The sequence below is a fragment of the Streptopelia decaocto genome, assembly GCF_964273445.1.
Source record: "Streptopelia decaocto genome assembly, chromosome: 23".
Taxonomy (NCBI): Eukaryota; Metazoa; Chordata; class Aves; order Columbiformes; family Columbidae; genus Streptopelia; species Streptopelia decaocto.
The window spans coordinates 5,488,071-5,500,643 of NC_138678.1; the positions used below are offsets into that span (position 1 = coordinate 5,488,071).

Genomic DNA, 12,573 nt, shown 5'->3' on the forward strand with positions numbered 1-12,573 from the left:
AAACATGGAGAGCTCAGTGATTTGCCAGCTCTGGGCTCCTGTAAACCTGGACCCGGCGAGCGCTCGGACGCCATCCACAAACACCCAGACCAGGTGAGAAACGCATCTGCTTTCTGATTTTAAAGATGGGTATTTTATGTGCCTCACTTGAGGGATGAGTTATATTATGATGTGTGTTTCAAATGAGCCATTTCGAATCTCATTTATTATTTCCATGAAATCCCATTACATTTAAGTCGTCACAGCTTGGGGCCTGCTCGTTCTCCTTCCTCACCACTGAGACAAAAACAACAGACCCAAAGCATCATTAAAATATCTTACCGCCGCTTCTTTTATTGTTTCATTATTCAAATACAAAGGGAAATAATGAGAAGAAAAACAAGTTTAACAAATGCAGGGAAGAGGGAGCGCTCTCCCTCACCCACGGGCGATGGAGCGGCCCCGCGGGCGCGCGGCGGGACGCGGGCTCGTCCCCGCTCCCCGATCTCCGGGAACGCGCCTCAGCCCCGCGCGGGCGCGCGCGGGCCGGCCCAGCGGAGAGGGACCCGCGTGGGGCCGTGACCGGGACCCGCGTGGGGCCGTGACCGGGACCCGCGCTGCCGCTGTCCGCCCCGGCTCAGCCCGACCCCAGCGCCCGCTGGTCCCAGGGTCTCCCTGTCCAGCTGGTGGCCCTGTCCTAGTGCCAGCCTGTCCCGTTCATCCCCATCCCAGCGCCAGCCTGTCCCAGTGCAGCCCCGTCCCAGTGCCAGTCCGTCCCGGTCCGTCCCGGTCCCGTCCCGGTCCGTCCCGGTCCCCGCTCCAGCTCCCCGCCCTGCCCGCGGCGCCGCCTCAGCCGGGGCCGGGAGCGGCACCGCCGCGCATGCGCTCCGCCCTCCCGCGGGGCCGCCGGGGCACGAATTGTTGCCGGAGTTAAAGAGAAAAAGCCCCGGTAGGCGAGAGAGGCACCGGGCGGCCGGGCCGGGGTGAGTGGAGGCGGCTGGGGGGAAGGCGGGAGCGCGGGAAGCCGCCGCCGCCATCTTGTGGCGGGGGCGACGGGCCGGGCCGGGCTGGGCCGCTCCGCTCCGCTCGGCCCGTCTCGTCTGGGCCCCGGGGTCTGAGGGGAAATGGCGCCTCTGGGGTGAGGGGCAGCCCCGCGTCCCGTCACAGCTCGACCCCCGGCCAGGACGAGCCCCCTCGGGCGTCTCCTCTGCTCCCGTCCGGGCGCTGAGGGAAACCCCTCGGGTTAAAGCTCCCGGTTGGGTGGGGAAAGTGCGTTTTAAAGCACTGTAAAGGAGAAAGTCCGCTGTAAAGCTCAGCTGAGGAGGTGTGCGGAAGATGAGCTTAAGTTGTTCACGGGCTACGGATCAAAATGACAAAACGTTTAGAGTTCCTGTGGTGTTTTCTTGGCCCGTTTCCAGCGGGTCCGCAGCGGTAGCGGTGGAGATCGCAGTGCCCCAGCCCGGTCCCGCTCTGGCGTGAACTCCTCGCGAGTCTGAAAACGCAAATACAGTGCACTGGAAGTAGATTTTTGAGACTTACCCAAGAGAGAAACACTGGTTTGAAAATAGTTTTTTACATGAGGGGAAAAAAACATCGTCAAACTTTCTGACAGCAAATTCAAAGACTGGAACTAATATCCATATTTTATGAACAGAAGGACAGTGCCAGATAAATAGAGGGATAAATGTAATACTTTAAAAGTACTGATCAGTGCTCAGGGTAGAGATCAGTATGGGTCAATCTTAGTGATGTTTGGTGTTCAGCAGGAAGGGATTAGGACAGTTTTATTGACGCTTGGTGCCAGAAGGAATTGCACTAGGTTTTTAATATGAAAACATTAATGTATTCAAGTGTTGCCCAGATAAGTTTAAAAAAGGAACAAAAACATACACACATTGGTTTGTAATTGGGATTAAGGGATAAAGAGCTCTCATCTTTTGTGCTCGATTGCGTAAGGCCTCTCTGGTTCATGTGTTATTATATAATAAAGTAGAAGTAAAAGAAGAGAAAACGGGTGGTCGAGGCTGCAGATTTCCTACCACGCAGCAATTAACAGCAGCCCGACACGGTCTCGTTAGCATCAGTATATTGCTTCCCTCCGCTTCTTTGTCCCATCTGTCTAGATTATATATTTTGGAGGGTGGGGACAGGCCTTTCCTCAGTATTTCTGCTTGGCGGTGTAAGATATGTGATACTAATTAGTAAGAGTCCCCAGGGTGATTTGCTGGATTGTAGTCTTATAAAGTAATTACAGATTAAATTAAAACAGAGGACATTTTTGGCCTCTGTGCTCTAGTTTTGGCCTAAAATTGATTGCACTTTACGTTGCAAATAATCCCATTAAGGCTGAACGCGTGTTAAATAAATGGTACTATGTTGTGAGCACAGAGGTGGAAATGGGGCCTGAATTCGAGCTGCCGATAACAACGGGGTACAGCTCCTGGGCAGACTGTGCCGGGCCCGTTCCATTTTTCTTGGCCAGAGTTAATTTCTCTTGCCTTTGTGGTTTTTGTTGCCATAATAATTGAGTTGCAGTGGGCGAGTGGTTACAAACGTGCTGCGCAGGGGTTCCTGACCCGCTGACTTCTCGCAGCCCAAGGCCGTGTTTTCTTTGCCTCAGCCCTGCTGGCTGCACCTTTTACCACCAGTTCTGTATTTACTGCAATTGTAAGGCAGGAGCATCGGCCGTTAGGCAGATTACTTTCCAGAGGATGGCTCAACTTACTGGCAAAATACTTCACCTCCCAGGAATGGATGTTTTATTATTAGGTTTAGCATCGTTTGGCTCATGTCCTGTGTTTTTTATTTGTTTGTTTGTTTGTTTTAATTTCTGATTGAATCCTGCTAAATGAAGCATGGTAGATCTCAGCAGAGGTAGAAGACGTATTCATGAACCACACAGGATTTCTTTTGATAGCCTGATTTGTGCTGTAGCTGTAGCAGGACAGTGCCCTTGTCACATGAGATGATCTCAGGCATGGAAACAGTCACCGCTGCTCCAGGTCGTGCGGCTCATCTCGCAGAATCACAGAATCCCAGAATTTGAGAAGAAACTTCTTCCCGGTGAGGGTGGCAGAGCCTGGCCCAGGCTGCCCAGGGGGTTGTGGAGTCTCCTTCTGTGCAGACATTCCAACCCCCTGGACACCTTCCTGTGGAACCTCAGCTGGGTGTTCCTGCTCCATGGGGGATTGCACTGGATGGGCTTTCCAGGGCCCTTCAACCCTGACACTCTGGGATTCTGTGAACACATCTGTGTTTTCAGTAACTACTTCCACTTTAAGGGCATGTTTTATTGCAGAATTGATTTTTTGTGTCTTAGTTAAACACGTCCGTGGTGTGACTGAACGTCTGGTTCTCCATTAGCAGAATCGCTTTTTTTCCCCCAGCGCTGCAATTTTGACTTTATTTCGAATATCAAATCTTACAGCTTCCTTACAGGTCATTAAGTTTTGTGTGAAAACAGTTCTGATTACGGGTGATGGAAAGTATTTATGTCTTGCATCTGTTGCTGTACAAATCGGATCGGATTGAGAAGCGGCCGAAGTTGCAGTGTCTGGGTAGGGGCTGCTTTGGGTGCTGCTGAATTTGGTGGTTTTTATGGTGTGGCGCTGGGTGGCGTTCACTGCTGTGTGTGAGTGTTATACTGGTGGGACTGGGATTAGTAGAGTCACGGTCTCAGGCCCTGAGGAAAAGTCCCTGGGTGAGTGAAGCAAAAATTAATAGGAAGTACAATGGATGGATCCTGGAATTCCTCAGTTCTGAACTTTATATATATATATGTATATATGTATTTTTTTTCTGTCTTTCACCAACATAGATAGTGGAAGCACTTAACTCTTCTTCCTGCTGTTGAACGCTTGCCGGTGGCTGCTAACGCTTTCTCTCGAGGCACTGCTGCGGTTCCATTGCAGGATCTGAAAGTTCATTTCAGTCCCTGACTGATGAGGTTCCTGGAGGTGAGGTTGTTTTGGGTTTTCTTTTGTAATGGTATTAGTTCAGCCTTGCAAAATATTACTTGCCCTAGGTGAGTAATCGCTTTTGATGGGTGAGTAAAGTATCATCAGTCATCATCACAGCAAAGGACAGGCAAATGATTTTTGTGTCTGACCTGGTAAGTGTTCAGAGCAGCTCCTGAGACCAGATTAGTTGTGCCCTGCGAGAAGTCATGATTTTTTTGTTTCCGTTTAAATTGCAGTTCGGTTCCCCGCTAACGTCATGAGAGCGACTGGCAGATCTAACGCGGTGGGTGTTAGACACCGCTGCCAAATCGAACGAGAGGCCGGGGACGCGTGGAGCTCGGAGTGCCAGCTCGCTTTGAACGCACATACATTACACTGAGTTAAATGACCGGCTTTGCTAGGTTACCCATTTGGTTTCGGGGAAGAAAGGTGATTTGTGAGTCGGTTATTCCCAGAGCAGCTCGGTGTCAGATGGTTTTCTTGATGCCAGCTGCTTCTTGAATGGAGTTTTGCCTCCTGGTATGTGGAGGCTTAGCCAGAAGGGCTGCAAATTTGGGTGGTGTTACATGATTTACAATCTTTGGGTTTATTGCACTGTTGTGTTTATCACTTTTAGTCTCATATCCAGATACTGAAATCCTCATGTAATTGGAAATCAACCTGGCAGCATCTGAAATGGAATTTCTGTGGAAATGTTTCTCTTCCCATTAGGTTTGATGGTGTCTAGAGAAGAACAGTGAACCCCCGAGCACCCATTTAACCTACACACTTCTGTTTGTTTGTATGAACTTGTGCCTTTTTTCCTTTTTCCTCTTTGTCTCATAACTAAGACAAGATGGATGTTAAAAGCAAAGCTGGCTTTTTACACTAATGATGAAGCAGCTCCCCGAGGCTGCACGGTGGCTCAGCGACAGAGACAGGATCAAAACCTGAGTGTTTCTGACCTCCTCTGCCTGTGGATTCCCTACCAAAAGATAAAGCACAGAGGTCCGGGTGGTAGCGTATTAATTATGAACCATTATCTCTGCCAGCGTGGCAGTCATTTATCATTTCATAAATCTGAATCTGCGACTCGGCACTGAATGACTCAGTTTTGCTGTATCTTCTTTTGCGTTCATGTTTTTGAGTCTTAAGATGTTAAAGATGAAAAGCAATCACAAATAGGGACAAATGGGAACGTTCGTGCCTGGTGACGGCTCTTCGGAGTGTTTCAAGTTAGTTTCTGCTGTCTTTTTAATTGCATGGATTGCTTCCTTTTATTGGGGTATCTTGATTTTATTGTAGATTCTACTGATAGGGAACATTATAAGGAAAGTAGTCTCTTTATTACATTTTTCTAGGGATTTTACTAGATTTACAAAATACGGAGATGAAAAAGGCCCATTATTGCATCAGGTCTTCTCTGGCTAGTGTAAGGTTATTTTCTACATTGTGAGTTTTGACAGTTTTCCTGCCTCAGGTTTAAGTAAATTTTACAACTTAATTCCTTCTCCCCAAGTATCTTCCAAACCCCCGTCCCAGAGGGAGCTCTGTGCATAGTCTTGGTGTCTGAGCTTCTCTATTTTTAAAGCGTGAATGCAAAGAATAACATCTAAAAAGTGATGGTTTAACCCTTGTTGAAACTGGCATAAAAATGTTGGCTACAAATGAGTGTTTATAGATTTACAAGGCTACATTAAACGTTAATATATGGCCAGCTTTTGGCTGCAGTTGTGCAAAAGCACCCTACACACGCTCCTTTGCTTGGATTCAGGGGTGCAGCCGCGGCACTGGTGCTGGTGCGGGTCTGGTCGAGCGCGTAGCCGCGGACACCGGCTGCGGATCCTGCACCCGCTTTTTGGTTAAAACCGGCGGCGGCTGAACTGCTGCTCAGCTGCTGCTCCGCTCGCTCCCTTCCCGCCCTCCCCAGCTCGCTCTCGCTGGCCTCGGTGCCGCTGTTCTTCACCATTATGCAGGGTTGTAAGTAGCTGGAGTTTTATATCTAAGGGCTGAGGGGGAAAGGATGAGGACCTGCTTCTGTTACCTGCAGTTCTGTTTAAATGAGTTTGGACTGCTAGAAATCATTACTGAAGCAGAAGCCATAAAAACTCTTTCATCCTCAGCAGTAAATGCCAGCCCAACCAGCTTTGCTCCTGCTGCTGTCAACGTTTCCGCTGCCTCGAGCGCTGCTTTGGAAGGTGAGCCTTTTCTGGGGAAGAGAACATAGAGTTTTCTGCAAAAGCTTCTAGAAGCAGGTCTAACTGAAATGCGTATTTCAGTAGCGGGGTGCTCCCTGACGCAGCGTGTGCAGTGAGTCACTGTCTCATTTGGAATATTTTTAGGTGTATTTAGAGTGAATTAGCGCCTAGTCATAACAGTACGTGGTGCACGCATTGTGCTCTCCTTGGCGCAAGGTGAGTGTGGTTTTGTAAACAGTCTGGGCTCGGCTGGTCCACGTGGTCAAACATCGCTCTCACGCTGAGGCTGAACTCCTGGGATCTCTTTCAGTGGTGGTTCTGGGAAGCTGGAGCCCCTTCTTTCCAGCAACAACACCAATGTCTGTCCCTAACATGGGTGATGTACTTGTCGTGACAGCGATTGAGTCTGAGTCTGTATTAAACTGAACTGCCTGTTCTGCGGCCTTGAGACCAGAATGCTCTCAGGATGAACCCCCAGTAGTGCTGGTTACGTTTGCAGGAACATCCATGAGAGTCTCCTCTGACCAGGCTCACCACAAGAGACACACTGTTGGCCACAAGACTTTTGAGGTTTCCGAGGCTACCGTACCTAAAATTAGGGAAAACCTGAGTTTTAACAGGATAATACAAGCATGTTACTGGACACACACGTCAATGTAATGGACAAAAAAAATCTCGGTTCTTTGTAGACCTGTTCTTACTCTGTTTATCCAGAAACCAGTTGCTTAAACCAGAATCTTTGTATGTTAATCTCTGAGCTCTTGCATTTCTTCTTTGGGAAGAGAACTATCTCTCGTTGCCTGCCTGGTCAAGCATCTGCCAGTTGGCTTCCCAGGATTTTGATGGAACTGTTTCTGTTTTGGGGTAGGAATGCCTTGGACCTGCTTTCCCTGCCCGCTTGTCTCATCTCAGACTTCATTGTAAGCTCTCTGGTGCGGATTCGCTTACACTTACAGGCATTCGCTTATGCTCCTGCTGATTTTGGGTCATTCTCCTCATCTGCACGAGCTGAGGAGATTTCAATCCATCAGGTAAAGAACCGGCTCTTACACGGACACGTCCGCACTAAAATTCGTCGCACGCTGTTAGTCCGAGTGCGTCCCATAGATCGGTGGGATCATTGAGCAGAGCTCTTCCAGCGCTCTCGGTTCTTGTAAGTTTTCTCTGTTTTGTCTTTTCCGTGCCTGGAATCATTGGTCCCAATGGCACGGGGAGAGGGTTTAGGTCGTGGCAGGCGCAGGCGTGTGTGTGCTCTGCAGCCAGCAGCGTCTCACAGCCACGCCGGGCTATAGGGAGCAACCAAATGTAAATGAAAAATGTCAGTCGTCTCAGCAGAGCGAGTACAAGTACTGCTCAGGAGACTATGAAAACGGCTTTAAACAAGGAGGAGAGTGACTCATGTCTCAGCGTTCTGGATTGTGTGATGTGGTGTGGGGTTGTTTTCTTTTTTCTCTTAAAGTGTTTAATGAGGCATTTGAAATGGGTTGATGGAACGAGCGCACACAAACGGTGCCGCTAAATGCGGAATAGGAATGATGTGTATGTAGGAGCCCCCCCGCACAATCTGCGTGTGAGGTTACTTGAGCAGTTGTACCTCGGGATAGTGTAGGTGCCTGATCATGAGGACCGCTGCAATTTTGTTTTGTTAAAATAATGAACATAAATTAATTTGCACTAGGAAGAACTCACATCACAGGAGCAAGTAAACATAAATGATATATTGTAGTTATTCCTTACATTTTCATGCTTTTATGCAGATGAAAGATTGATATATATCCCTTGCTAGATATAGAAATAATAGTTTCTATTCTCCCATCAATAATGTACTATTTTTAGAGGCTGCCTGGGAAGGATTTTCATATGCACAAAGTATATATAAAGGCTGAATTTTTTAAACTTAACCAACTGTTAGAAGTATCCAAACAAGATGGACTTGTTCGACATTTGTCTTTCAGGTTAGAGGGTTACTAGGAATAAAGAAATACAAAAAGATTTGTCATCGTGTCCTGATCGTAGCCTTGAGATTATATCCCCCTTAATCACTTCTACAGAGGGCAGGGTTTCTCTGAAATGAAAATATTATACATAAAAGGGGTTTTCCTCCATGTCAGTGCACAGACAATAATTACTTCTCTCACCATAGGATACCGAGATTCACTTAATGAAAGTTTATAAAGGACTTTGACAGAACTGATGGCATGAAAGGTGTTTAAAAATACAAAGTTTTAGCATCTTAGTCTAAGAGCTGTCTTTTTCCTTGCTTCTGCAGTGCCCAGAGACAACGTGCCCTGCTCCGATTTCCAAACCTGTGAGCACATGGATTGCTTTGAGAATGGCAAGTTCGGGACTCAGCCGGGCTCCCAGCAGCACAGGGACAGGTAAAGGCACCCCACGTTCTTCCTGGTCTGTGTTTAAAAACATTTAGAGAGGACACTGTGTTGAAGGGAAGCATTGCTGTGAGTAGAGCTCGGAGCACGTATTACCTGCGCAGCTGTTGGTGACCATCCCGGTGACCGTCCCGGTACCGTGAGGCTCCCGCACCCAGCAAAGCTCCTCTCCAGAGCTCGGCCCAGAAATGCTGGTTGTGTGCTTGATGCCTTAGTTCCCCATCCTACAGATAAGGCTGATGTCTTCATTTCCTGTTGTTGTAAAAAGGCAAAATTAAAACCCCTCCCGTGCTGCTTTGTTGGTGAGAGCTGTGCTGGTACTTTGGAGCGCTTTTAAAAGACAAGTGTCTGCCCAGTTCGATTCGCTTCTTTAGGTTCTCAGCCATCCTCACTCTCCTGAAGAGGTGCAGAGACGCTGGGTACACTGCAGGAGGATTGTCGCACTTTTAATTTGTTTTTGTTTTCAATTTTGAATATTTAGTGATACAAGAGACATTCCAGATGATTGCAGAAACAGGGGAAATAGTAGAAATCTTAATACCAGCAGTGGCTGTCAGGTGAATGAGGCTGACAGACCTGTCAAGCGTCTCCGAAGGAAGAGAAGACTGCTGCTGGAGTCTGAGGATGATGAGGAAAACGCAGATGAGGATGAGGTAAATGAGGCTGCTTGTGTTTTCCTTAGAGAGCAGGGACAGCTCTGTGTCTCAGATTTCACTGTGCAATGCAAGCGGAGCTGGGGGAGGTTGTTCCGCAGCCATGAGAATGGTCTGGGTCTGATCCTGGTTTACATCAGTAATGAGCATTTCTGGAGCCTGAGGAGTCGGAAGGGTGAGCAGCTCGTGTGAAGTCGGCGTTTCAGGCTGTAGCTCTCCAGTTGTAGCCACAGCCCTGCGCACCAAGTGCGCTTCACAGTAATCAAAACGCCTCCAAAAATACTTGATCTAACTACAGTCAAGTACTGTTATATGATATTGAAGATTAGTGTCAAACCGCGGAGTTCGATTGCTTTTTATTATTAATAGGTACTTGCGTGTACACTCTCTGCGCTACTAGAGACCTGCGTTAATGGCAGATGAACACAAGTTCCTCAGCCCTGACCTCATCTTTTCTTAACTTTCATTAAGTCCCGTCAGGGACTTCTCTTTGTGCAAACCTGCGCTCTGTTGCACACACTTTTGTAGTGCAGAGATGCTGGGTAGGTGGTTGTTGGTAGTGAAGCTGAAACTTTTGATGTCACAAACAGTTTAACTCATCTGTTGCTCAGCTTTTCTCTGTGACGTGCAGAAGATGTTGTAAAGTACCTAAGTTTTCCGAAGTCCTCGCATTCTGTCTCTCCCCACTTCTCCTCCTCTGCCCCCGTCTCTTCTGGGCCGTGTTTGGCAGGCAGCTTTGCATTTCAGATTTTGCCCTTTTTGGTGAGAAATGACAACCCTGGGTGAATTAAACATGAGTTTGAAATCCACACAGAAGAAATGCGAATGGCGCCCTGGCCGGGACTGTCCCACAGGGAGGCCACGCTTTCCGGGCTGTTCATCTATGATGGTAGTTACTTGAAACTTCTGTCGGGCCTTCATAACTGATTTTTTTCTGTATCCACTCCCTGGCATAGATGGACATAAGAACCTCTGAAAGGAAAAGGAAGCATTACAGCGATGTTGCTGACGTGGGCAGGAGATCCTGCGCTGCAGAAGGCAGATCCTGTGCATTGTCATGGAGATTTTGGGCCCAGGCTGCTCTTCAGTAGCCGCATTTAAATGAACTTTAGTAGCGTGTATTAAATAATTTGTAAAGTGCTTTGGGATACTGCAGGATCAAAGATATATATGCAACATACCCTACTAATGTTCTTGCAGGGTTATTCACAAGGAAATAATGCTGGCTAATAGTCCTGTTAGTTACTTGTTACATCCTTATTGTACCTGCATTGTGAGATGATCAAAGAGGGAGGAAAAAACCAATATTGCTAAACTTTTTTTTAACATATCTGTGTCTAGGAGAAGAATAAATCAAATAATATGAAAAGCCGCAGAAACACTAAACCAATAAAACAAGGTGAGCTAAGCTCATAGTCTCTTTTCTTTAATGTTTATAGATTTTTTTTTTACTAGCTATTATAAAATGAATGATAGTAAAGAGAAGAGGAGAGGACAGTAGAGCTCATTTCACATTCCAGATAGCTCAGTAGGTCCATAACCCTCATACCACAGTCAGTCATATGAAATACATTAGCAAGAATATACGCGACTTGCCTGCGTGACGGGCACAGCGTAGGGGGTCTAGGAGGAGGCAGCCTGATCCAGAGCTCACCGAAGCCAATAAAAACCTTTTTCCCATTGACTTTGGAGAGCTTCATAGCCCCAGACTGCAAATGCTAAATCGAAAATCGGTTGTAAACAACATGTGATTGATTATAGCCTATGGGTTAAATTTATTATATGCTTTAAAGGAGTTAGTATATGTAAACTGGGGGCAGATTTTTAATATGCATTTAAAACATGGTCCTACTAGAATGAATCCAAGCACCTGCCCACGTTGTTGTTTCCATTGTTTGTGTGCTGGTAGCTGCCTCTCTAGTAGACGCATTGTGGTATTAGCAGCTTATAAATATATGTGTGTGTATATGTATATAGAAAAACAACCTTGTGACTGAACAAAAATGCACTTGGTCTTTCATGTGTTTTATTTTAGGTTTATTTCAGCTGAAGTTATATGCCTCTTTTTGCTGTCTTTTAGTTTATATCTAACCCCTTATTCCTCTGTGAAATATCAGGAGAAGGAACCATTTTCCACCATTTTAAATCATTATATCTCATCCATATTTACAGTGGCACCTTTCGATGGGCAGCTTGCCAGCAATCTGGGAGCCACAATTAATTTGACCTGTGATATATATATATATATATATATATAATTTAATGAGCAATGAGCACAGTTTCCTGCTGCTGGAGCTGGTAGCTCTCCTCACACGCTGGCTCTCGCTGCCTCCCGGGCGCAGCAGCAGAGCAGCGCTGGGCTGTGCGCGGGAGCAGGAGGGGGCAGAGCAGGGGGGGCTGAGGAGAACATTCATTTTTCTCTCTGTTTTTGATTGCTTAGTTGTTCCTGGAAAGAAGAAGGTATGGAACTGGGCTTCCTACTTAGAAGAGGAACGGATGCCAGCTGCTCCCCTCAAACTGTTCAGAGAGGTTGGCAGCTTTTTCAGCTCTCTTGCTATGTTTTTCTCAGGCAACATCCCAGAGTTACTCAGCGGAGGTAGGACTGGAGACTGCCCTCAAGCCAGAGGTTGTTTTCGGAGCTGTTTCAGTGCAAACAGGCACTAAAACCCACGCAGTTTTGTTTCCCGCCCCGAAGCGCTGTGGAAACAAGCGTCTGCCCTGTGAGTCTCATCCCAGAGCAGGGTGTAAAAATGCTGGTTGCATCTCACGGTGACTGTGTCGAACTGCTTTGGGTAGCTCTGGATAAAGGGGCTGTGGGGCAACCTGCAAATAACGGTGGAGAGGGACAGCATAATGTCTTTCCTGTGTCCTGTGCTTTGTCTGTGGTTGTACAACACGCTGTCCAGCCATCCCTTGGAGAAAACTGCAGCTCGGTTAACTCTGGATGCTGCGGGTTGTCTTGGTGAGAAGCGGCTGTTAGGAGCGAGGGTGGAAGTTGTGTTCACTCACGGTCTGAAGGTGGGAAAGGAGGAGTTTGGCCTTGGTGAAGCTGCTTCTGCGCTCCAGAGCACCAGCCCACATGAAAAGTTCAGCTCTCCAAGCCAAGGGCTGTTGGCACCTTGCACAGTGCGATGAGGAGTCAGGAAGCTGCAGTGAGTGCAATGAGCCGCTCGCAATTCTGCTTCACATTTCTTCTTAAGCCTTTAACTCTACTCCAAATGTTTAATATGGGTTAAGGCTGCAAACAAATGAAGAACACAGATGTGTTCACAGAATCCCAGAATGTCAGGGTTGAAGGGCCCTGGAAAGCTCATCCAGTGCAATCCCCCCATGGAACAGGAACACCCAGATGAGGTTACACAGGAAGGTGTCCAGGCGGGTTGGAATGTCTGCACAGAAGGAGACTCCACAACCTCCC

At 47.4% G+C, this 12,573-nt stretch overlaps 1 protein-coding gene across 9 annotated transcripts in view; it reads left to right on the top strand.

Moving 5' to 3' along the window:
• The first annotated feature begins 822 nt into the window (after positions 1–822).
• The window catches only part of LOC309449352 (lethal(3)malignant brain tumor-like protein 3), a 35,618-nt gene continuing 23,867 nt past the window's right edge, over positions 823–12,573 (top strand). For 7 of the 9 annotated variants that reach the window (XR_014185937.1, XR_014185938.1, XR_014185939.1 and 4 more), the window contains exons 1-5: positions 823–962; positions 8,385–8,493; positions 8,984–9,155; positions 10,497–10,554; positions 11,596–11,684. Coding sequence is in view for 4 of the 9 variants with exons in the window: in XM_082071417.1 (XP_081927543.1) it covers positions 8,432–8,493; positions 8,984–9,155; positions 10,497–10,554; positions 11,596–11,684 (381 nt within the window). In the remaining 5 variants the exon portion in view is untranslated. Of the gene's footprint in view, positions 963–8,384; positions 8,494–8,983; positions 9,156–10,496; positions 10,555–11,595; positions 11,685–11,945; positions 12,308–12,573 lie in introns of those variants that run through there. The other 2 variants (XM_082071419.1, XM_082071420.1) reach the window with 2 other exon arrangements.